The sequence below is a fragment of the Suricata suricatta genome, chromosome 6 (assembly GCF_006229205.1).
Source record: "Suricata suricatta isolate VVHF042 chromosome 6, meerkat_22Aug2017_6uvM2_HiC, whole genome shotgun sequence".
Lineage (NCBI taxonomy): Eukaryota > Metazoa > Chordata > Mammalia > Carnivora > Herpestidae > Suricata > Suricata suricatta.
In genome coordinates, this window is record NC_043705.1 from 140276102 (window position 1) to 140301785 (window position 25684).

At 43.0% G+C, this 25684-nt stretch overlaps 1 protein-coding gene across 1 annotated transcript in view; it reads right to left on the reverse strand.

Moving 5' to 3' along the window:
• Window positions 1–25684, reverse strand: part of MARCHF6 (membrane associated ring-CH-type finger 6) — a 75180-nt gene that overhangs the window by 37733 nt on the left and 11763 nt on the right. Inside the window, exons 2-7 of the mRNA XM_029941078.1 lie at window positions 14376–14472; window positions 13524–13597; window positions 11014–11157; window positions 8428–8500; window positions 4449–4617; window positions 1663–1852 (exon numbers count right to left, since the gene is read on the reverse strand). Coding sequence (XP_029796938.1) covers window positions 1663–1852; window positions 4449–4617; window positions 8428–8500; window positions 11014–11157; window positions 13524–13597; window positions 14376–14472 — 747 coding nt within the window. The remainder of the gene's footprint in view (window positions 1–1662; window positions 1853–4448; window positions 4618–8427; window positions 8501–11013; window positions 11158–13523; window positions 13598–14375; window positions 14473–25684) is intronic.

Here is a 25684-nt window from a genome sequence, read left to right on the forward strand (position 1 = left end):
TTTGGTTTTTTATAAACTACTGATGAGAAGCTGGACCACATTGCTTGCTGGTTAGGTAAGGAAGAACACATATAAAAAAATGTAACACACACATAGGTGACTCTAGATTATGGCTAAGTGTTAGAAAGGAAATAAACAGGATTATGGGAAAGAAAGGAACGAATCCAGAATGAATCTGGCAAAGTTGAGAAAAGGTAAGCAGGTAGGGGACAAGAAGTCTTCAGGGAAGGAGGGTGGCAGAAGATACAGGATGAAAGGCAGACAGAGGCCGGATCATACGAGAGGGAAGGTAACCGTGGACTGGGTTTCATTCGTTAGTATCGTGGAGAAACTTCTGCAAGACTTTACAGACAGGCGGGCACCACGAACGCTATGCAGAGCAAGAGCACAGGAAGCAGCCAGCGAGGAGCGACGGGGCTGGATCGAGAGGAGGGACGGTGGACGCGGCAGGGCAGCCGCGCAGGGCCACGCTCGTGTGACCTCTGAACGCACCCGGCCCCTCCCTATGAAGGCCCCTTGCTCCCACTACACAGCTGGCTTCCATCCCTCGGGTCCCAGCCGGGCCGTCACCAACTCCGAGCCGCCCGGAGAAGCTATGCACGAAGGGTCCCTCCCAACGGCCTCCTCAGAGCAACCCGCACGGTTATCACAATGTGTAACCAGGTATTTGTTCACTTGGGTGTTCCTGCCTCTGCGCTTAGAGCAGAAGTTCCGTGAGGGCAGGGACCGACTGACTGCCTGGCACCCAGGAAGCACTCTGATCTCAGCAATGTCAAGTGCGCCTACAGACAGTTTGGTGTTTGACAGGAAAACTCTGGGATGAGAGGGGGAAATGGAGGTGGTGAGCTAGTAACAGCTGACTGGCAGGCTCGGTCTTGGATTTTCCTTAATTTTCTAGAGTTACAAACTGCTAGAAAATAAGAGAAATGGCCTCCTAATGGCATATGGCCTGCAGTGTACAATTGAATTAAGCTGTGCTGACTTAATTTTAATGGAAGGGAATAAGGTAAATCTGTAGCAAATCCCTTAAAAAAAAAAGTATGATCTATTACAACTTACAAATAACTTCTTCCTATTCATTCTACAAAAGTCCTGTGTAAAGCAGGATTTTAAACACAAAATGTGGGGCTCCTGGGTGGCTCAGTTGCTAGAGCGCCCCACTTCGGCTCAGGCCACCATCTCGTGGGTCGTGAGTTTGAGCCCTCCAAGGGGGTCGCTGCTGTCAGCAGAGAGCTTGCATGGAACTCTCTGTCCCCCTCTCTCTGCCCCTCTCCTGCCTGCATACTCCCAAAAATAAACATTAAATAAATAAATACATAAACAAACCACAAAATGTACCCTGCTTCACAGAAAAATAAAATTACAGGTATGTACATCCAGAAATGTAAGTTTGCCAAAACAGAGTAAAAACGGATTAGAAATACAACCCACGAGATGGTGGCCTGAGCCGAAGTGGGGCGCTCTAGCAACTGAGCCACCCAGGAGCCCCACATTTTGTGTTTAAAATCCTACTTTACACAGGACTTTTATAGAATGAATAGGAAGAAGTTATCTGTAAGTTGTAAGAGAAATTTTATGAGCCCATAAAATTTTGAGAGCTCTGGTCCTCCTCCTCCAGGAAAGCTGGGATGGACGGCCGGCCGGACGGCCGGTGGACATTACCTTGGGCCCCATTGTTGGCATCGGCGGCATCCTCCCCGCCCGCGTCCTCCTCCTCCTCGTTCTCCTCCTCCTCCTCCTCCGCCTGATCATCCTGGGCCTCAGGGTTTTCTCCCACCACCGCGTTCTCGGCCGGCGGGTTAGCGGGCTGGTCGGGGGCCGCGTTTTCAGCACCATTTCCTCCCGCTGGAGCCTAAAATGACAGAAGAGCCCAGAAATTTAGCTAACTTGTCTCAGTTTTGCTCTATATCCAAATCGCACTCTCCCTGCTAAAAAAGTAAAATTTACACACACACAGTTAAGATTCCAAAAAACACCTCTCAAAGTCACCTTTTCTACAATTGATTTTGGATCAACTCAGTATATAAGAGCATAAGTTCATGTCACAGTGTATGTATTCCTTCAGTATCATTTAGGGATTTCACAAAGCAGTACAGAAAATGGGTTAACAAATTTGGCTGGCTATTCTGAATATATGACTCCATAATCCTTTATCTTTAAATGTTTTTTTAAGGACCAAACTTTAACATTTCAGGCACATCCCAAATGAGTTACTGGTGTGGTTACAGAAGCTTCTATTCATGCCAGCAGAGCAAGAAGCGAGAATCCAGAGGGTTAAAGCAATATTCTCTTTGCACACATAAAAACACTACATTAAAACATGTCATAAAAGTGCAAAAAAGGTGTTCAGCAGAGTAAAAATAAGCAGCAGGCTGTCTTAACAGGAGAGAGAAACGCCTGGAGTTCAGTTTCAGGAAACAACTGCTGCAGCCACAAAGCGATCCAGACCTGAGTTCTGATTTACTGTAACTAGTGAAAGGCAAATCCAAGGCAAACCAGGGCTAGACTCCCCATGACCGCAGTCCGACCTTGCGACACGAGAGCTCTGGGCCCTTCTCGGGGAGGCGGAGTAGGGAGGAGCTGAGACACTCCACCACGGATTCTGAACCGGGCTGGCGTCCCTGCACCTGCACTCTGAGCTCCTCAGACAGGACGACCGGGTTACTGCTACCCCAGTCTGCTCCTCTGTGTGAACGCGGGTCTCAGCCACCGTCCAGCAAGATCCCGGAAAGGTCTGAGGACACCCCTGGGCCCAGCTGCAACCTCTGCCTGGAGGCTACAGGGCTGGGAGGGTTCCTTCACAGAGTGACCTCTTCCACACACTCTTGTCCAGGCTGCCCAGGGGAAGCCCAGAGGTTCTTGTGGAACCTGGACCTGGGGAGCCATTATTAGGATGACCTCTGGCTCCTCCGCCACCATCTCATTTGGGGGTGACTTTATCTGATCATCCGGAACTTCTCTGTCTCTTCGTGTCTCTGGGTGCCCTTCCAGCTCCATTCTTCAACTCTGGGAAAAGAGAACTCAGATTCCCCCGGGGGGCGGCGGGGGCAGCTCATGAGGAGACATAACCCCACAAGCAGCTCTAGGAAAGGGCTGCAGTTCTTTACCGCCTTCACGGACTACCTCAGGGATGAAAACAGATGCACTTCTGTGCCTGCTCGTTCACACCGCACGGACACAGAACCTAACGGTTAAATGCTTGAGGAGGAGGTGCCTCCCTCCTGCGTGGTAGGTGCTGACCCTGTCAGTCCCCGCATGCGGCCCTGGGGCGCTCACTGAGTTCTGCTACCCGCCCAATGCAGAGACACCGCTCAGGTTCAGGAAAACACTGAAGACACAGACTCAATGACGATTCTAAAAGAACTGCATTAAATGCTTCAAAACAGGAGGTACAACCATAAATGTATTAATACTACCTAAGAAATGCCTTTTCTTTCTAGTCTCACATCTTGCACATGTGATTTACCAAGGAGAAGTGACACTGTTAACTCTGTAGAGAAAAAAGGATGACAGAATTTGGGGGCAGCTGGGGGGCTCAGTCTGCTGAGCATCCAACTCTGGCTCAGGTCATGGTCTCACAGTTTGTGGATTCAAGCCCCACAGCGGGCTTTGCACTCACAGCACAGAGCCTGCTTGGGATCCTCTGTCCTCACTCTCTGCCCCTCCCCCATTCTGGCACACCTTCTCTCTCAAAAATACATGGACAATAAAAAACTAGAAAAAAAAAAACTATGGCAAAATTTGAGGAGATCAAGCTACACACTGACACAGCAAAAGTACCTTAAATGAAAAATTAAGTTGTTAATTATCATTTTCAGTATCTTAGAGTCAATTTTTCATAATAAAATGTATGAACTGTAAATAGTTTTCAAATGGGAAGTAGTTAATATTTTGACATAATTTCTCAGCTAGCAAGACACTAAAAGTCATTTACCTTATCCTCTTTCTCTGAACACTTCTAGCAAATGCTCCTCGAGCTAATGTTAAGTATAGCATCTCTCATCAAGAGACACTGAAAACGCACAAGACTGTTAACAGTGCTCTGATTTTTCTACTGTTGGGGATGCTGCTACGGGGAGCAGGAAACACAGGCATTTTACCTAAGAAGAGACTGATGCACCAGGAGGCAGGGAGCCTCCTTAGCACCAGGCCAGCGTCGCATCCAGAAGTGTGCACGGTAACTTCCAGGCCAGCGGGAAGCAGTAAATCCAGGCAAAGGGGACGCAAGAGCACTTCAGTACGCCCTTCACACTGTCCCGAGCCCCCCAGAAAAGTAGAGGCAAAGGAAAGGGGCCTTCTTCTGATGTTTTGCATCTCCCTTAATCTCCTCCCAAACTTCCCCACTGCCCTGCTTCCCAGTGAGGGGCACGGGAGTCCAGGGTTTAGGTCTCAGGAGGTGACATAATTCCCAGGGCCCACTTAAACAGCATCCCCGGGCACAGGGTTACCTCGTTGTGGTGGTGCCCGGCAGCGTGGAAGGGCGGGGCGGCGTGCTCCAACCAAACCGGGGCGCCCCCGTGGACTATCTGCTCCCGCAGCCACACGAGGCTGATGAATGCACACAGCGTGCACGTCACGACGAAACAACCCTGCAAACAATCCGCCAATAAATTGTCCCTATTAAAAAAAGAGTATAGAGAATTACTCCAAAGAGCACTTACAATTAAGAAGCCAAAAGTAACAACATTTCATTTTACACTAAAATGCCAGAAAGAACGGCCAGAAAAAGAAGTCATCATTTTCTGGGTGAAAATCAGTCTCTCAGAATTATTTCTGAGAATAGTGAAATTCTAGCTATCTTATAAGCTGGCCAAATACATTTATTTCTACATTTCTAGTACGTGTGTTTTTATTATAACAAGCTAATAAGAAAATTAGCTACCTAGCCTCTCTGTGAACATGGCTTAAAAACAGGCATGCAAACAGCGAAAAACTAAAGGCAGCCAAACACTTGAGAAAGACCAAGTAGGTACATGGAGTTTACTAGAGGTGAGTGATCACACGTCCAAGGCCAGGAGACACTGGCTACGTAACGTGGAAGACAAAGCAGCCTGTAGCCCACTTCAGACAAGCGTCACTTAGAGAGAAGATTAAATTTTGATGCTACTGCAAATATACCAGACGTATACTGGTAGTTCCTCAACAAACTCAGAAAGATCCCGGTTCCTTTTCAGCAGTACGTGAAAATACGTGAGCACAGCACCAAGACCTCTTTGTTCTTTCTTTCCTTCTCTGAAGGGGCTTGTCCTTCCCTAGTCTACTGATTCCAGAATAATCCAAGGATAACTCAAGAATTTTGGTGGCCTTAGGAAAATCTTTCGTCAGAATGGAATGACTTTTTTCCTCCAAGGAAAGTCTGAGGAAGGATCCATTTGAGAGGTCTCAGCCTACAAGCTCCAAACTTAAAGAGCCGATGAGGCCCACAGATATGATGTGGAATATATCCTAATCAAAAGAGGAATCCTAATCACTCCTGAGCTAAAGATCCCTTCAGAATAATCAAACTCTGACAGCTTGAGACTAAAACACCCCCTTCTCTACTCTGTACTTGTCATCAGCAATAAGAATGACAACTGTTTGAGGTCCATTTCACCAGTAACAAGCCCTCTGCAGAGCTCCGTTGCCTCCTACCGAGCGTCTGTCTGGGCTGGTTCTGTGGACTGCCTGGACCAAGGAGAGGCGGCCTGAGTCTAGAGCCTGAAGGGAGCCTGCGAGCCGCCACGCTCACCCTTCTAGAATGCTGCCCTGCAGACACCACGCACAGAGGCCCAGCCTCTGGCCTTTGCAAGATGAGAGGCCACACGGAAGGGAACCCCGGCATCCCAGCCAGAGCCACGGCAGACCATCCAACCCCAGGGAGACACAGGAGTAGCGGAGGCAAGCCCAACTGACGAACTGATCAGCTGAGCCCAGCTCAAACTGCTGGCCCCCAGAATTACGAGCAAATGAAATTACTGTTGTTTTAAGCCACTAAGTTTTGTGGACAATACGTTTTAAAGCAGCAACTAAGTAATATGTTGTGCCTAGAGATGATCTGGCTACTGAGCTACAGAATACATAAGCATTGGCTACAATACTAAGAAACTTACGTAAAATTGCAGAAATAAAATTAACACTGCGGAGAAAATGAAACGTCGTTCATTCAAAAAAATGTAGCTTAGCTAAAACTGCTTTCAGGAAAACTGGCTCACTTCTTCAAACTGTAAAAGGCAGCACGGAATTATAAAACCAAACCACGTTTACAATTCCTTTGGACTACGCCCCCCATCCATGTCTTCTGTATTCTTCCTACTAATCAGCAGTCTCTTGAAGGCAATTCTGGTGGCTCACTCACCAATCAGGCTGGAGAGAAAAGGGGAGCCTGCCAATGTAAGGCAAGCAACAGCTCTAAGCTTTGCTGATAAATCTGTACAATATTAACATAGTACTCAAAATTCACATGGAGGCTTTATTTATATATGTGAATGTAACCTTTGAATAGCCCACCCAAATCCATGAGGCACGATCTTCCTGACTTTATAGATGAAGAAACGGGTTCAGAAAGGTCCAGTGACTTGCCCAAGGTCACCAAAAAACTTCCAGATACAGAAACTATTCCAATGCTAGAATTCCTTCTATTACAACCAACCACCTCTTGGTCGCACCTAAATGATCACACCTGCCAAACAACCAGCTGCTCAGTGGTTCTACCAGTAAGTAAAGGTAGCAGGTAAGTGAAGCACTAGCTTTGTCCGGCGTCTTCACGGACATGGCTCCCACAAACACCTGTTTTCACACAGCCAGAGCCCACAAATTTAGGCTTTCATAAACACTGACTTAGCCATTTAAAACAGAAACCATTACAGAAAGAACGTATCCCTGCTTCACTGAACTGCCCAGATAGGACTCAAGTCAACGTTTCTAAACAACCGAGATACTGACTGGCCACCGCTGCGCACACTCATAGACTACAACGGTTTACAGAACTTTAGTCCAAGCTCAATGGGGTAAGTCCACCGTATGTGAAATGGCTCTTTCATTAGTTTATCCCTATTAAAATAAAATTTCCATCCCTCTTAGCAGTCACCTCTTGCTTTTTTCTGACCTCCCTCACTACTTCCAATATACATCTTTGTATACAATTCCTAGCAAAGTCAGAGGTGAACTAGGTCACATCCACAAACGACAGCCAAGCCGTTTAAGATGGACGTTCTAAACTGCTATACTAAGATCATGTCTGGATGGCGGAGACAAAAATTGGATGTCCAGAAATAGGATCACTATCCTGCTGGTTTCTACTGCATTCATTTCACAAAGGGTGTGTGTTTTTATACAAAGGGTTATCTTCTTACACAAGCTCCAAATTTTGAAGTGTGTTAAATTACTGCTTCCCTTTTTTGTCATGGCCACAGCTTTCAGTGCCCTATTTCCCGGCCCTTATCTACTTCTAAAAATCACTGTATCAAACCTGTTCTTCAATAATGAAAACAAAAAACAATTTTAATGTAAATAAGGTTCAAGCTGAAAACCTTTTCTGAAACCTATTATTCCCTATACTGCCAAAGAAACAGACATAAATAAAGTAACTTCCCTGTTCTATCCAAAAAAGTATAACCAACAAATAGAAAAACCCAGTCATGGACACAACTAATATTTCTAAATTTTTAGAAACATGATTAAAAGTAATGATGCAGAAGCAAGAGACCAAAGAACTCCTCCAATTCTTTTCCTTCGGAAATACAGCACGCCCTGGGGCTCTTCTCTATTGCCAGGCGGCTGATTTTTATGATAATATACTCTGACTACGTTTGTTCACAGGAGGGTTTGATACTATTCTTCGTTCTTACTGACACAGGGGTCAGGAACCTAAGGTCCAGTGGGTACAATAGATTTAGCAAATACAGGTGCAATCTTTGGCAGGCTCAATCCTCTAATGATCTTGATATAGTTAATCATTTATAGCATTTCTAATTCTGACATCAGTAATGCAAAGCACATCTTTCCCAAAAAAACACAATTACGATGCTTAATGTCAAATTAAGATACAGTATAAAAATGTCCAAGAACACTTTTTAGAGTCCATATTCTAATAATCACAAGAAACATTTAAAAAATAAATGTTTTCGAATAACTTTGTTGTTAAAAATACATGTTTAAACGAACTCTCAGCAAAGGAACACAATAGCATAGATCTCACATTGCACCAGGCTGTTGAAGAGGGGCCCCCCCATTACAAAACAGTCCTTTAAAACGTATCTCTTTTTAAATAAACATGTACGTGTGTCAGGCATTTCTACTGTCACTATCACTGTCAGACTAAGACACATAAATTGCTATTTGTCCTCAGAACAAAAGGAATTTTCAAATTGTAAGAAACATCAACGTCTGCAGGCAAAGCGAGCACTGTGGACAGCGTGAGCCTGCGGCTTCTCCAGGGTGGGTACTCACGTGGACAGCATGTCCAGTGGCAGTGTCAGTAGTGAGCTCACGGAGCCAGTAAACAAGCACTTGTAGATCCGGCCTACCAGAGAGGGCAAGACGGCGCACAGTTAGTTAAACGCTCATCATGAACTCAGGGCCTCGATCAAACAGAGGTCAAGTGAAAGCCACCGAAACACTGAGTCTTTGCAAGGCGATCTCACAATACTGCATTAAAACAACCCAACACAGTTAAGGATAACAACAGCGACAGTGAGAAGTAAACATTACACACTAATGTTGAAAAGCTTAGATTCTCTATAGACCAGCTTGCTTCTACTGAATGAGCCTAGATGTTTGAAAAGAAAAAAATCTACCGTAAAGACCTCCAAATTACAATATGGAGAAGTTTGTTGAACCAAGAATTCTAAAATTCATGGAGTCTGCTCATGAAAAAAGGAGGTTTCAGTTCTGACGGTATACAATTTGAAATGAAGAGGACTTTTCAGAAGAGTAAATGCTCTAATAACATGAATAGCAAACTAACACCAATTTTTAGAAAACACAGACTCAAGGGTCTGGCCATGAAGGGAAAAAAAAGATAAAGTGTGGGTGAATACAGGGCCACCCCCTTATCCTCTCAGAAAAGGGGCCCACGAGGAAACAGCTGAGATGTTCCGTCTAGCCAGAACTTTGATTGAAGTGTGTAGTGCAAATATCTTCTCTCACTCTGTGGCTTGCCTTTCTCTCTTAGAGGCATCTGAGGATGAATAAAAGTTCTTAATTTCAATTAAGTCCAATTTATTCAGGATTTTCTCTTATGGTTATTCTCCCATGTTTTATTTTAGAAACCTTTCGGTTTTAACATTCACATTCAAGCTTATGACCCAACTCAAATTAACTTCTGCGTCAGGTGTAAGACGAGGACATGGCTCACGCTGCTTCTCCTGGCCGGCCAGGCGACGCCGTGCCACGCCCCGCCGTGCCATGCCCCGAGAGGATCGTCCTTCCTCCGCCGAGCAGCAGCGGTGCCTTTGTTGTGAATCAGCGGATGATTCACACGGAATTTCAGTTCTAGGCTGTTACCTAAAAATTACCAATCACTGCAGAGTTAAGACTGCTAGTTAGCTGTGAGAAGCACCTGTTTCTTTTTCTTTGGCGTGTGCGCCTTTCTGATTCCTTACTCATTTTGGTAAAGTATGGTCTCAAACACTTTTTTCAGAAATAGTTTGAGGTGGCAAGCTTTCCATGCCTTTGCATCAACAGAAATGTCTGCATTTTGTCCCTTTCTCTGAGAATAATTTATGGGCAGATTTGAGGTTCAGAAAATTTGTCAAAATCTGAAGTCTCTGCTGTCTTCTGGCATTCAAAGCTGCTGATTTTAAGTCTAACGCCAGTCTGATTTTCATTACTTTACAGGATAATCTAAAAATGGATTACCTACCACCCTATTCACCCCTGGAAAACGTTAGAATGTATACATTTGTGAGTCTCTGTCCTTTCTCATAATCAGCTCTCTTTCAGTCGAAAAGACGCCAGTCATTTCCTCGTGTTGATGACCTCCTTCACCTTTCCCAAGTACTTACTAGACAGATACTGAAACAAGTGCACATCCGACATGCCCTTTACCTCCTGATTTTCCCCCTCACACCGGCAACTTCTGGTCTCTTTGAGTTCCTTCCTAGAGAACTCCTTGCTCAATCGCCTAGCTCACTATTTCACTCTTCAACAATACCTATTCTATTTGATGTATCCCCAAAGATTTTCATCTTCATAAATGATCAAGTGTATTTTATTCTAAAGAGAAATGAAGATATTAATTATGCTTATTTAAAAATACCATTTGCATCAAATTCTGAAGAATCCTATCTGCACATTCTGGAACAGTATACTATCTAACCTTCTGCTGGTCTTAAAAAAAATAAGGGGGGGAGGCCTGGGTAGCTCAGTCGGTTAAGTGTCAGACTTTGGCTTGGGTTCTGATTTCATGGCTCACGTGCTTGAGCCCTATATCGGGTTCGCTGCTGTCTGCATGGAGCCCGCTTCGGACCCTCTGTTCCCCCCTCTCTCTGCCCCTCCCACTTGTGCATGCACGGATGCACGCTCTCTAAAATGAGTAAACATTTAAATAAACGAACACATAAAAACACAAAAGGAATCAACTAAAGGTTAGTATACCAACCTCCAGAAAACCTCCTGTATCTTGAAAGATAAGCCTCCCAATTATTCAGGACTATTATAATAGATACGTGTGTTGTCTTTTAAAAGATGAAGAAAATCTCAAAATAAACCATCTTCTGCAATCCTTCAAATTTCTAAAATACTTTAGAAGGTCCTTCCAATTATAATTTGCTTTTGCTTTTTCAATTCTTTCATGAACCTTCATTATTAGCCTCTGTATGCTGTGTTTTTCTTTCCCACATTCATTCGATAAAATGATCTGTGATAACAGTTCTTAATTTAGGTGGATGTTTTCTAAGCAAGGCTTTCCTAATACGTGAAATTATAATATCAAATAATTAAATACCATTTGAAAGCAAACATGATACACTACTTTATAATATTAAAGAGTGACGTAAACTTGCAATCACTCCAGCCACGGAGAAGCGGACTCACATGCTGTAAGAGGAACCACTCCCAACCACGCAAAGGCCACAAGTGTATAATGAAACCAGTATCGTATTGCCGTGCCAATACTTGTAACCAGTCCGGCAAATATGTCTTGGATTGGAAGCCGTGAAGGCATATCTGGAGAATAAACTAGAAGAGAAAAAAAAGTACATATAATTTCATGAAGATTTAAAATAGCTTAAGTCATAAATATAAAATAGGCATGTGGCACCAGCTTCACTTTCAATCTTTGTATTGCACTTATGTTTTCCTATTAAAAGAGGGACTCAAACAGTTACAATACCACATTTACCCAGAAGTCATCTGAGAGCAAATCATGCATGCAATGTAGAAGCCAACAAAAAGGCTTCTGCGCAAGAAAAAACTTTCAAGGAAGTTCACATTCCCTCAGTCACTACCATAAACTTCATGCATAGCTAATTTATACATATTTTAGCATTCAAACGATATAATTATCTGGTTTCCCAATTTAAAGAAGATCAGATAAAGCAAACAGGAGCAAAAGGTGAAGTTGTTGGCATGTTAAAGAAAACTCTCCTAAGTGAAAGCCTCCTAAGATATCACCTTATACCTGTCAAATGGCTAGTATGAAAAAGACAATAGTAAGTGTTGGTGAGGATGTGGAGAAAAAGGAACCCTTGTGCACTGCTGGTGTGAGAATGGGAACTGGTACAGCCACTGTCAAAAACAGTATGGTGGTTCTTCAAAAAATTACAAATATACATCATTATATAATCCAGTAATCCCACTACTGGGCATTTACCCAAGGAAAACAAAAACACTAACTCAAAAAGATATATGCATCCTTATATTTTTGCAGCATTACTTACAACAGCCAAGATATAGAAGCAACCCAAGTGTCCACTGGTAGATGAGTAGTTAAAGAAAAAATACTACACACACACACACACACACACACACACACACACACACTTGAATATTGCTTGGCCATGAAAAATAATAAGATCCTGCCATTTGCAACAGCATAGATGGACCTAGAAGCTATTGCACTGAGGGAAATAAGTCCGTAAGTAAAATACAAATACTGTATGATTTCATATATATATGGAATCTAAAAAAAAAAACAAAACAAATGAACAAATAAACAAAAAAGCAGTAACAGACCCATAAATACAGAGAACTGGTGGTTGCCAAAGGGAAAGGAGGGCAAAATGGGTGAAGGAGAGTGGGAAGCGCAGGCTTGCGGTCATGGAGTGAGTCGTGGGGCGACAGGAACAGCAGAAGGAACGGAGTCCGCGGTACAATAACGGCGCTGCACGGTGCAAGACAGGCAGTGACACTTGGGAGCACAGCACGGCATCCTGAGTTGTGGGATCACTACGTTGTACGTCAGAACTAATCTAACACTGTGTCTCAACTACACTTCAGTTTAAAAGAGGAAGAAAGAACCCTCCTCCCAAATACAAGCCAGAAACACAGCACTCAAAAAGTTCAGTCCTAAGTGTCGTCATTTCATGTGCAAACAGTGCACTGATACTTGTTAGCCAATGGCCTCTCCCTGATTTCAGCACAATAACTAATATCCCAAACGGCAAACTCAAATCTCCACATCTCTCGTAAAAGGTGGTTCAACACACTCAGAGAAAGGTTTTGCCATGTTTCAGAAAGAACTTTTTATTTTTTCTAATGATTATTTCTGATAGAGAGAGAGGTGAACAGAGAGAGAAGGAGACAAAGAATCCCAAGCAGGCGTCAGGCTCTGTGCTGTCTGCACGGAGCTCAACGCGGGGCTTGGTCTCATAAACCGAGATCATGACCAGGCCAAAATTAAGAGTCAAACCACCAAATGAGTCACCCAGATGCCTCTGAAGTTATTGTTTTTAAAAGGAGTCCTTACTGTTTAGAGATACATACTAAAATATGTATCAATGAAATTTTAAGTGAGATTTGCTTTAAAAAGAGCAAAGAGAGAGGTGGGGAGCAAGAACACAGGAAAGAAACAGCCTGTAAAGGCCATGATCTGGAAATGCGTCAAATTAAGAGACATGAATGGGGTGGCAGGGGGAGCCTTCTTATTTTCTTTGTATTTGTATTTGTCCATAATAAAACTTTTAAAGATAAAGAAAAAAGGAATCTCCTTTTCTCGTAATACAACTGCATTTGTGTGTTAAAAGCTGACACATAGTTTTAAAAAACATTTAAACATTTAAAAAACATTTTCCAAGGGCACCTGGGTGGCTCAGGTCAGTTAAGTGTCCGACTTTGGCTCAGGTCATGATCTCATGGCTCATGATTAGTCTAAGCCCTGTGGTGGGCTCTGTGCTGACAGCTTGGAGCCTGGAGCCTGCTTTGGAATCTATCTCACTCTCTCTCTGTCTCTCCCCTGCTCATGCTCTGTCTCTCAAAAATAAGAATAAATTAGAAGAAAACATTTTAAAAAATATTTTCCAAAATCTTATAGCAATAGTTTATTAAACACCTTTATGTGATCAGTTATAACCCCAAAATGCAATGCAAACTTCTAAAGAACTTACTTGGTGTGAAAGCAAACCTGTGCTTGCATAATTCACAGTATTCTTTTCGACTGTGTTTCAGCCATTGAACTAAGCTGCAATTAAAAATACATTAATAAGCATAGTATTTACAGCAAAGAAACTTTAAGGTTTCACTGAAAACCAATATTCTGTTTTATTAAAATTTTCTAGATCATAAGGCTTTTACAATTCTGATAGGTTCAAATTCATAATATTTTTTTAGCTTTTTATAACAATGCGTTCTGGCAGTCCAAAACTGTAACAGATAAAAATAATATGTATTTCTATTATTTAAAAAGCCCAATTAATTAAATTGTAATCTCCTCAAAGTTAGCACTGAATAGAAAAGAATCTCCAAGCATCAACATCAGTTCTAACACTGGTCTGATCAAACTGTTACCCTGGCCAGCTAGGTCTGAATCCTGGCTGTCACTAAGTAATTGGCTGAATGACCTAGAACAAGTAACGTAACCTTCCCATGCTGGATTCCTCATCTGCATAATAAGAAACATCTTCCAGCTCATGGTTCTGAGGATTAAATGAGCTGTGTACAAGCACTGAGCACTGTACAAATGTAAGCTATCGTCACGACAAGCAGAATCAGAAAACCTTAACATTTCCAAAGAACAAAGTAAGTTCTAAGTGGTAGAACTAAACAGGTACTCACACACATCTGGGAAACAATACCAAAATGACAAGGTATGCTAATTATGAATATAGGTAATTTCCAAATTTTCAGAATAAAATGTTTAAAAAATAATTATAGACAAAGTTCATTGAAACAGTCCCCTTTATTACATGAATGACAAAACTGAAGCTCAGACATAAAATGTTTCTGTACGGATGACTCACCATTCTTGATGGATAAACTTAATACTGCCAGTGCACACACACGGATGATAAAGAGGTTTCTCGGGTGTTCCTTCTGACCGACACACTCTACATATGTCTGTGAAGGAAAAAGATAAATTGAATTACCTGCGATTATAACTTAAAAAAAAAAAAAAAAAACCAGAACCCTTGGGGCACCTGCGGGGCTCAGTTGGTTAAGCATCCAACTTTGGCTCAGGTCATGATCTCACGATTCGTGGGTTTGAGCCCCACATCGGGCTACATGCTGACAGCTGGGGGCCTGGAGCCTGTCTTCAGGTTCTGTGTCTCCCTCTCTCTCTGTCCCCTCCCACTCACGCTCTGTCTTCCTGTCTCTCAAAAATAAACATAAAAAACAAAAACGAAAATGCAAAACAAAAATACTGTGTGTTAAGAATCTGTTAGTAGCAGAGAAGTAAAAGTGTGACAGTGATAATAAGTATATCCAAAGCTAAAAGACTTCCTAATATACAGAAAGGTAAATTATCCTTTCGATGAGAACTATTCTCATAAAACTGTAGTCTTCTGTAACTAACAAATGTTAAGTAGAAATAATGCACAATCAGGTCACTACTGGTGTCCTAAGAGTTTTAAACTCCAATCCCAACAGCGGAACGTCCTGTCTGATCCTAACAGTTTACACTCCACAAAAACACATCCGAGGACTTAACACAGTAACAACAGTGGGCAGCAGAAGAGACATCCCTTTAGCTTCACCTCACCAGAGATATAAGGACACACATGCACAATTAGGGTGAAGGGGTGCCCCAAAACCACAAAGGTGCCAGGCCAGAGAGAGGCAAGCTAGAGTTCACCTTAAGCAAAAGCTACCAGAGCCTGATCGGTAGTCCTTCTCCCCACCCAACGTGGCTGTGAACACATCTGTCCATCTTCTTGCCTGGGAAGGCCCCTAAGGTGCCGAGAAAAACCCTGGAGCAATCCTACAGACTCCAGAATGTTCCCTGTGCAGGACCACCTATGGAAACTTTTATTTAGACCATCTTCTCTGCAATCCGCAAAGTCGATGCCACCCCAAGTAGCCAATCTGAAAGGCAACAGGCAGTGTGTCCTAGAGGTAGGGACTGAAGGCAAACTTTTGATCTAATTTCTCACAGGGAGTTTCTTGTTAATGGGGCGTATCTGCAATCCAAGCCCATTATTTATGGATTTAACCAGTCCCCAACCCGGGGGACTATGAGCTAATAAGCAGTGTGGTACTTGGTCCCCAACATTAGAAAGCATCGTGTTGCTCAATCTCAAGAGGCTGAATGCCGCTTACCAAATCTGAGGGATACTGAGGACTCAGGCTGGCTAACTGGTTTAGCACGCGTTACTAATACCCCTAGTTACCAATACGCCAGGCAAATCACTGCCAACACAGAAAGGCCATACACCACCGCCCATGGAAGAGCTTTTGCTGCCTAAGTCTCTGCACGGGAGCTGAAGGGGCTTAGGCTGAGTCAAGTCGAGCGCATGCTCCAGCGCTGTGCCTTCCAGCTTCAGCTTTGGAACCGCACCCTCCAGCTACCACCACTCAAAGGACTTTGGTCTCCTGGAAGCAGCCTGTGGGTCCTGAGAACAAGCTGGGTGATCTGCATCTGTTTACAGTCGGAACTGAACTGCACTGGATACTAGGGATCCAAGCCTCCTCAAACCGCCCACTTTCACCTTGGTCCTTGATTGATGAAAACATCTCTGGCAAAAGCTAACACTCGGGTCCATCTTGCACCATTCTATAAGACTTTGGGATCTAGTGACGATATGAATATCCCAACAATTCTGCCTAATCAGCCTCTGCAAAGTTCCGACGCAAACAAAATAGAACCACGCTAGAATTCCATGATTCCTGGGGCCATATCCTGGCAGCTCGAGTCTGCTTTGTGTAATTATTTCTCTGTATTTGCGAAATATACACTTCGGCCCAGGGAAACTCGGCCAGGAGCCAGGAGCTCACTAGAGGCAGGGGATGGGGACCCACAAGGATGCTGGGGTGGACCTACAGCGAAGCAGGAGATCCAATATCACGAAAACATTTAAAGCACACCGAACTCGGTCCCTGCACTGACCGGGAATACCACAGCTGCCAGCACCAGACTCGCCCTGCTACGGATCCTCCTTCAAGGACTTAAAACCGACTCATTCCAATTACAGGACCTCAAAGAGACCAATGCTATTTTTCATCACCGCTCTCCCAGTCACAAGCAGGTAATCTCTGCATCTGTGGTGTTTCTTGGTTGGGGTATTTGACCATCAAGTTACATTTATGGCACCGAGTCTGGACTCCTCGTCGTGATGGTCACCACTGTAGGCACTAGGACTTCTATCTAAAGTAGCTGACAGGTCCATGAGACATGCGACTGACCTAGGTTATCTAGAATTACCAGAGCTTCTGGTACCTGTGGACAGCGATTAGTTCCACGATTATCAGATTACCCAGGTATGAGCAGAACAAGCACTCAAAGACGTATGGACCATGATCAAACCAGGCACAAGTGCTAGGAGGCCTGTGGATTAACTTTAGAGACAGGCACGTGCTACTGGTGGACTAACCAGGTAGGGTAGTTTAAGTGCACCCTGGGTGAGCTGGTGCAGACACAGGGCAGAGCAGCCCCACCTCACCCTGTCTCCGCAGGCAGTTGCAGAAGTAGGGCACAGGAGCAAAGTGTCACACAGAGTGTCCTGCCACGAGGACACAGAGTGGAGGAAGGCAGCAGACACGGCCGCCCTCACACAAATGAGGGTCGCTGTGTCGCCCTTCAGAAACAAGGTGACCGACTGGGTAAGAAGTGCCATTGTTGGCACACTGCTGCCAACGAGATGCAGCGACAGTGGGGGAGGAATACTCACATATGTGCAAACAGTTGATGCCACCAGGCTCATCCTGCAATGGGAACCAGCCCGGCCCCCATGTGGCACAGGAAGCTACGGGGAGGACCACGTGTTGGCCAGATGGGGTGTGGCACCTGGAAAGCACCGTGGCTCTGCACACTGGGGGGGGGGGGGGGGTTTGGGCACGAGACCCTGATTTTGAAAAGACCACATTCAACGGCAAACCAACAAACATAAAAATAAGCAAGCACAGCACATCTAAATCCGCTCCAGGGCTCTGTCGAACAGTCTAGAGTACAAGACTCACCCACCTCAGCAAGGCTGAGACTATTTTCATCGTAACACTGAGACATTGCCTTTTACCCTCATTGTCCTGCCAGGGTGCTGGAGTTTTCCAGATGGCACGTAACACAACTGACTGAACGCAGCCAAGATGGACAAATATCTACTAGCCTCCATTAAATCAGGCATTTAAGAGATGTGCAAACATAAAACAAATCTACTCTTCTCACTTCTTCGGGTCTGAAGTATGTAATTATCTCTTTGGAAAAAGTTATACTAACACATAATGGTTGTGTTGTTAAGGGAATAAGTATTTCCAAATTTTGTATTATTTTCTAATGGAAAATGAGCTCTTGTAAGTCTTTAAGTTTTTAAGAGTAAAAAGGGATCCTGAGGCCAAAGAAGTTCAAGAACTACCATTACTTCTGCTCATGAAACTTCTGAGAAAAATCAGAGAATATGGTTCTATCAGAAAACACAGACAAAATTTTCATTTTTTTGTAAGGAGTTTCATAAGCCTCCATTGATTCTACAAAAGAAAAGGAAAAGGAAAGAACATTAGACTTCTGAACTGCCTTGTTCTGGAACCATGGAAATCTTTTACATAATTATAGAATAAAATTATATTAAATGGAAAATAAGCAATACCTAAATAAAAAGCAAATCACAAATGAATCTATATGCATTAAATTTAACCACAGAAAATAATTATTTTAGAGACTTTAGAACAGTAATATGACCATACATCCCTAGTAGGCTATATCCTAAGACAGAAGAAACTGCAAATAAAGCCCAAACGAATTCAGTAATCATGCTGTTAATAACAATAATACTGATAATCATTTTCAAACCTGGGAGAATAGAGGCGCCTGGGTGGCTCGGTCGGTTAAGCGTCCAACTCGGGCTCAGGTCATGATCTCGCAGTTTGTGGGTTCGAGCCAAGTGTTAGGCTCTGTGCTGACAGCACGGTCATGGCTTCAGATTCTTTGTGTGTGTCTCTCTCTCTGCCCCTCCCATGCTGACATTCCCTTCCTCTCTCTCTCTCAAAAATAAAAAAAAATTTTTTAATTTTTTTTATTTCTTTGTTTTATTTAGAGAGAGAGACAGAGAGTGAGCAGGGGAGGGGCAGAGAGAGGGAGACAGAATCGGAAGCAGGCTCCAGGCTCTGAGCTGTCAGCACAGAGTCTGATGTGGGGCTCGAACCACGAACCGTGAGATCATGACCTGTGCGGAAGCCGACCGCTTAACCAACTGAGCAACCCAGGCACTCCCTCCCAAAATTTTTTTAAATAAATAAATAAATAAAATGTGGGGGGATAAAGCCAGTAAGTAACATGACAGTGGTACTGTGGTTGTGGTTTTTTTTTTTTTTTAATGTTTATTTTTGAGAGAGACACACAGAGTGTGAGCTGGGGAGGGGCAGGGGCAGGCGCGCGCGCACACACACGGATTCTGAAACAGGCTCCAGGCCATGAGCTGTCAGCACAGAGCCCCATTCTGATTCAGGGCTCTGTGACCCACAAACCATGAGATTACGACCTGAGGCAAAGTCAGTCTCTCAAACCACAGAGCTACCCAGGCGGGCACCCCATGGTGATTATGTGTTTTTCTTAAAGTTACCTCTTAGGATACGTGTTTATGGATGAAAAGGCTTCCTATCTGGGATGTGCTTTAAAATAATCCAGAAGTGTGAAGATGGGAAAGGGAAAGGGTTCAGATGAAAGAATTATCAGCAATATGCTTTACTTGCTTAAACTAAATGGTTATTGAAGGTTTATTGTACTAGTCAATTTTGTGTTTAAAATTTTACATAACAGGAGTGCCTGGCTAGGTTAGCTGGTAAAGCATGTGACCCTTGGTCTTGGGATTGAGTTTGAGCCCCACGTTAGGTGTATAGATTACTTAAAAATACAATCTTTAGGGGCATCTGGGTGGCTCAGTCGGTTGGGCATCCAACTCTTGATTATTGCAACTCAGGTCATGATCTCATAGTTCGTGGGATGGAGCCCAGCACTGGGCTCTGTGCTGACAGCGCAGAGCCTGCTTAGGATCCTCTCCTTCCCTCTTCCTCCCCAACCCTCAAAATAAATAAACATTTTAAAAAATAAAAGCTTTTAAAAAAATAACACTTTCTATAATAAGGCCTTTAAAAATAAGCAACTGTGAAACATCCAATTTACAAATATCACAGCTGAACTTTTATTGTATTGGACATTACCAAGTCCAATTTTATCAAAGTTTTTCAGCAAGACAGCTTAGCATGTGATTCATTTAACGTACACATACGAGTTAGAAAACTCATGTTAGATTCTGTTATTGCACTGATCATGGCTTTATTTGTTTATTTATTGGATCATGTTCTATAAAACGTGAAAAACTTGGGGCACCTGGGTAGCTCAGTTGGTTAAGGGTCCAACTCTTCATTTCAGCTCTGGGTCATAACCTAGCAGCTTGTGGGTTTGAGCCCCATGTCACACTCTGCCCTGACAGTGTGCAGCCTGCTTGAGATTCTTTCTCTCCTTCTCTCTCTGCCCCTCCCCAGCTTGCTCTCTCTCAAAATAAATAAAAACTTAAAACATATATAAAATAAAATGTGATAGAACTTTCACTGGCTATATCTTCATCAGGGGAAGAAAGCAGAATAAGGTTTAAACAATATTTCTCAACATTCCCAAAAGCCTATTTCTGTACACCGACAATCTAATTCTTTTTTTCTAATTTTTTTAATGTTTATTCAATTTTTGAGAGACAGAAAGAGACAGCATGAGCAGGGGAGGGGCTGAGAGAGAGGGAGACACAGCATCTGAAGCAGGATCCAGGCTCTGAGCTGTCAGCACAGAGTCCGATGTGGGACTCGAACCCATGAACTGTGAGATTATGACCTGAGCCGAAGTCAGGTGCTCAACTGACTGAGCCACCCAGGTGCCCCTCAACACCCCAATTCTAATTTAAAAACCAGTTATTCTAAATGACTTTAATATGGAACTTGGTCCAAAAAAATCTCAAATCTCTTTTGCAGTACTAACCCTGTGTTGTCCCACATCATGAAGACGTGACTGAGTTTTGTTCAAAAGCACCTTACGTATAAATATGACCCTAAATGGGAAGGTGATGGCTGTGGGTATAAATAAACTAGAATGGTGACAAGCCCTAGCTATACAATACTTGAAAGGCAAATATCTGGCAGTTTAGCAGGCCCCAATCCTTGACTACACTGTCAAGGGCACAGCCATACCTTATCAGGGAACTGGAAGCTGGGGAAATCTGCCAAAGAGAAAGGCTGCACCTGCTCTCACTCTATGTTCTCAATTAAATTTCCTTATCTAGTCTATGTGTGGACTAGGAAGGAATGGAAGCTTCTTCCCTATCAATCCATATTCCAGCAAAAAAATCTGAAACAAGGCATAGGAACAAAAAGCTAAACTTTTTATCTAGAAGGATACATAAGAAACTACTGATAGAAGCTAAGTTTGATGGATCAACATGAGGGGAAAATACACATATTTTATATGTGTATTATGTCTGCTGTATATATTTGGGTAGTATTTTGTCAATACCTTGCTTTTAAAATCAATAGTTCCCTATAAACTTACGTTCAAAGACATGTACCAGAACGTTCATAGCCGCACTATTCATAAAACTACTTCCAAAAGGGAAACTAGTAACTATCTATCTACAGAATAAATTTTGTTATATTCACACAATTGAATATACCATATGGAATGAGAATAAACCAACTAAAACTACAAACCAAAATGTGAATTTATTGCATAGTGATGTTTAATGATAAAGAATTCAGATACCACACACACACAATACCTATTCTACTGTAAAAAGTTCACAAACAAGGGTCCCTGGGTGGCTCAGTTGGTTAACTCTTGATTTCAGGTCAGGTCATGATCTCACAGTTCATGAGACTGAGCCCCACGAGGGGTTCTGCCCCAACAGCTCTCTGCCCCTCCCCCACTCATGCTCGAAAGGCATGGGCGTGCACATTTTCCTCTCTCTCTCAAAATAAATAAACATTTTTTTAAATGTTCACAAATAGTAAAAACTAACATCTGTCATCAGAAGTCAGCACAGTAGGGGTGTCTGGGTGACCCAAGTCAGTTAAGCATCCAACTCTTGATTCTGGCTCAGTTCGTGATCTCAAGATCTCAAGATCGTGAGATGGCCCCACAATGGGCTCTGTGCAGACAGTGCAGAGCCTCCTTGGGAGTCTCTCTACCTTTCCCACCTTGTGCTCTCTCCCTCAAAATAAAAATAAAAAATAAAAAAAGTGAGCATAGGGGTTACCTCTAGAGGAAAGAGGCAGTCAGACTACATGAGGACTGAGGAGATGGAGGCCCCAGGCCACAATGAAATCAACACACTTCTCCCTACACCTCCTGCCAAGTACGGCTAAAAGCCCAGGACATTATACATAAAACACAGAGGAATCTAAAAGGGGAAGAGAAGGCAGAGCAGCAAGGGAACTGGTGACGCAAAGAATCATACGCAGTGAGTTACGTGGGGCATGGGTTTTGCTTCACGTATCCCGGGGACTGGTGGTGGAGGTGGAGGACCGGAGAACCTAAGACCACCAATGCGAACAAACAAGCTTCCCCCCAAAAGTCAAACACCACGAAAGAGGAACCTAGCAAGACAGAAAATTTTTGGACCATAAATGCTGCTGTACCCTAGCCAAACACCACAGGGGAAACGGGACCCCAACACCACTGTTGCCAGCCAAGGCAAGGCCAAGACTGTAGACTTAGATTAGCAAACACTATTTTAGTTACTGAGGCCCAACTAAATTATCAAGCATATTAATGAGGAAATGAGCATTAAAACCTAGCCGCCAATTACAAGAGTATTCCTTTTGACTTTATCATACTTCCAACCTTGGTTGTATGATCCTCATTCTATATATGTCATTATTATCCACTTCTCCAACTTTGTTATATTCTTCCATTTGTATAGTAGACTGCTCCATCTGGCAAAACACATTACACCACTGAAATATAAAGATAAAATAACCAGGTAGAACAGCTAATTAATAGTAAATCCAGACATTTTACTCAGTTCTCTTGCTTTGTGAATTTTCTGTTTCAGTCTAATTTGGGTCTTAACAATAGGAAAACTGCAAAAAAAATCAGCAAAAGATTTGAAGACACTTCACCAAAGAAGGTATACAAATGAAAAAACTGCTGAAGTCATTAGGAAAGTGCAGTTACAATCACAGTAAGATGGTGATGACTGCACAACAATACAACTGTATTTAATGCCAGTGAGTTTTACACTTAAGATTAGGATGGTAAATTTTGTTATGTATATTTTATGAAAAAAAATTAAATCACAGTAAGATACCACTACATCCTGATTAAAATGACAAAAAGAGAGGGGAAAATTTTACCATATGATCCAGCATTCCCATTCCTAGGTACTTAACTTATTAAAATGAAAATTTATGTTTGCATAAAGACCCACATGAATTTGTATAATGGTTTCATTCATAATTTCCCCCGAACTGGAAACAACCAATCCAAACATTCCACAAATGGAGAAAAGATAAACTGTGATACATCAATATTCTTTTCTATAACAGAATACTATTAAGCAATTAAAAGGAATGAAATAATGATATATACAAAAATGTAAATAAATCCTAAATTATATGTTACCAAAAGAAGCCAGACTGAAAAAAGCTACATACTATATAATTCCATTTATGACATTCTAGAAAAGGTAAAACTACAGAGACAGAAACACATCAGTGGTTGCCAGGGTCTGGGGTGGGGCTGCCCATAAAAGGGAACAGAGAGGGGCGCCTCGGCGGCTCAAGTCGGCTAAGCGTCCCACTTCAGTGCAGGTCACAATCTCATGGTTCGTGGGTTCGAGCCCCACGTAGGGCTCTGTGCTGACAGCTCAGAGCCTGGAACCTGCTTCAGATTCTGCGTCTCCCTCTCTCTCTGACCCTCCCCTGCTCGTGCTGTCTCTTGCTGTCTCTCAAAAATAAATAAAAAACATTAAAAATTTTTAAAAAGGGGAACAGGAATATTTTGCGACGTAGCTGAATTAGGCCATACGTTGTGCTGCCTACATGACTGCATGCATTTGTCAAAAACCCACGGACATTACCACTGATAAATGGATAAAGAAGATGTGCTGTAGGGGTGCCTGGGTGGTTCCGTCTGTTGGGCATCTGACTCTCAATTTTGGCTCAGGTCATGATCTCACGGTTTGTGGGTCCGGGCCCCATATGGGGCCCTGTAATGACAGGGGAGCCTGCTTGGGATTCCCTCCCTCTCTTTCTCTCTCTCTCCCTCAAAAATAAACATTAAAAAACAAAGATGTCCTATATACACATACAACGATTATTATTCAGCCATAAAAAAGAATGAAATCTTGTCATTTGCAATATATGAATGGATCTAGAGAGTATAATGCTAAGTGAGATGTCAGAGAAGAACGCATACCATATGATTTCACTTGTGGAATTTAAGAAACAGAACAAATGAATAAAGAAAAAAGAGAGAGACAAACCAAAAAACAGTCTCTTAACTGCAGAGACTAAGCAGGTGGTTACTGAAGGGGAGGTCGGCGGGAGGAGGAGCGACAGGTGAGGGGGGTTAACAGCACCCTCACCATGACGGGCACTGAGTAAGGTACACAAGGGCTGAATCACTATACTGTACGCCTGAGACTAATGCAACACTGTATCACCTACACTGGAATTAAAGAACTAAATAAACAAAACCAGAAACAAAAAACCCATGAGTATTAAATAGCAACATAAAGTATCATGTAAATACTTTAACTGAAGAACAAATGAGAAAGGATAATGCCATGAAAAGAAATTACTGCCCCCTCACTCAAATGTGTCTTAATGAAGCTGTATACTGAAATGTGTCCCAACAAGCACATTAATTTCATCCAGCCAGATAGGAATTAATGCTGTTAGGGACTGTGGAAATCATCAGCATTGGACATTAAGTATTTCTGGCATTCCACTTTCTGGATAAATAATAGGATTGCCCTCCAGGCCATTCTGAAATTAGACACAGACTTGTTACGTGCTCTGGTCAATGCAATACAAGCTACAGTGACATGTACCCCTTGTGCACAGAAAACTCTGGGAGCCAATGAACACAACTCATCACACTGCATTTTCCCACCTGAATGCCTGCAGAAGCACACTAAGATGGCGCTTCCGTCAACCTAGGTCCCCGAGTGACTACAGTTAGCAGAAGCATCTGTCCCCAACCTGTACTAGACATGACACTCAGTGAGAAAGAAACCTCTGGTTGCTTTAGGCTGCTGACTGTGACTTTTTAGTTGTGACTAAAACAGAAATTAGCCTATCCTGTCTCATAAAGGATGTTAGCTTGGGGGGCGGGGGAAGGACAACTAAAACACAACTACCACCAACACAGGAAGTCAAAGAAAGAATAACCTGTTTTGTACACTAAGATCAATCCCACCACCCAAAACCTCAACAGAATAATACGGCCAAGGTTATAAAAGAATAAAGTCTACAAAAGGCGCAGCCTGAGGCCTTTTAACGTAAAAACTGAAATAATGAAGTTCTGCGATAGAGCAAGGCTCCCACCAGATGTACACGCAGCAGAATTACAAATCTTACTCAGGCCAAAGTAAAAACAACTGCATTTTGCTTGTTAGGAATGCAAACCTACTTTGAAACAGCAAAGAGAAAGAGAAACTCTTCCTGCTTTTTTCCTCCCCTTCCCTCTCCTCAGGCTGTTCCTGCTTTCCAAAAGTAAATTTCTTCTGTTTCATCCTGTGGGAACTTTTGTGACTTTATTTGAATAACTAATATCTTCACAAAAGTATACCTTCTAAAAGTTCCTAGCACAAGAAAGGTGCAGCAGTCTTTTTGTTTTTTACTGAAAAACTTCAAACCCTTAGTAACTGAGTATGGAGATGGCCCAGGAAATGAGAGGGAGGGAGAAAAGAACATCCAGTAAGAGCAGGTTATCAAGCTGGAGCCCGCTGTGGAAGTCAGCACCGTGTGGGTTTGGCCCAGCCCAGCAGTTTTTCTGGCCAATAATCCAGTTCACCAAATGTATCCTAAGTACCTACTACAGAAAAAAGAAGAAGAGCTCTGGGTGGATGTCGTAATTTTTAGGCCATCATCTACCTCGAAGGTTTTTCCACATAAAGTTTCAAAATGTCTGCAC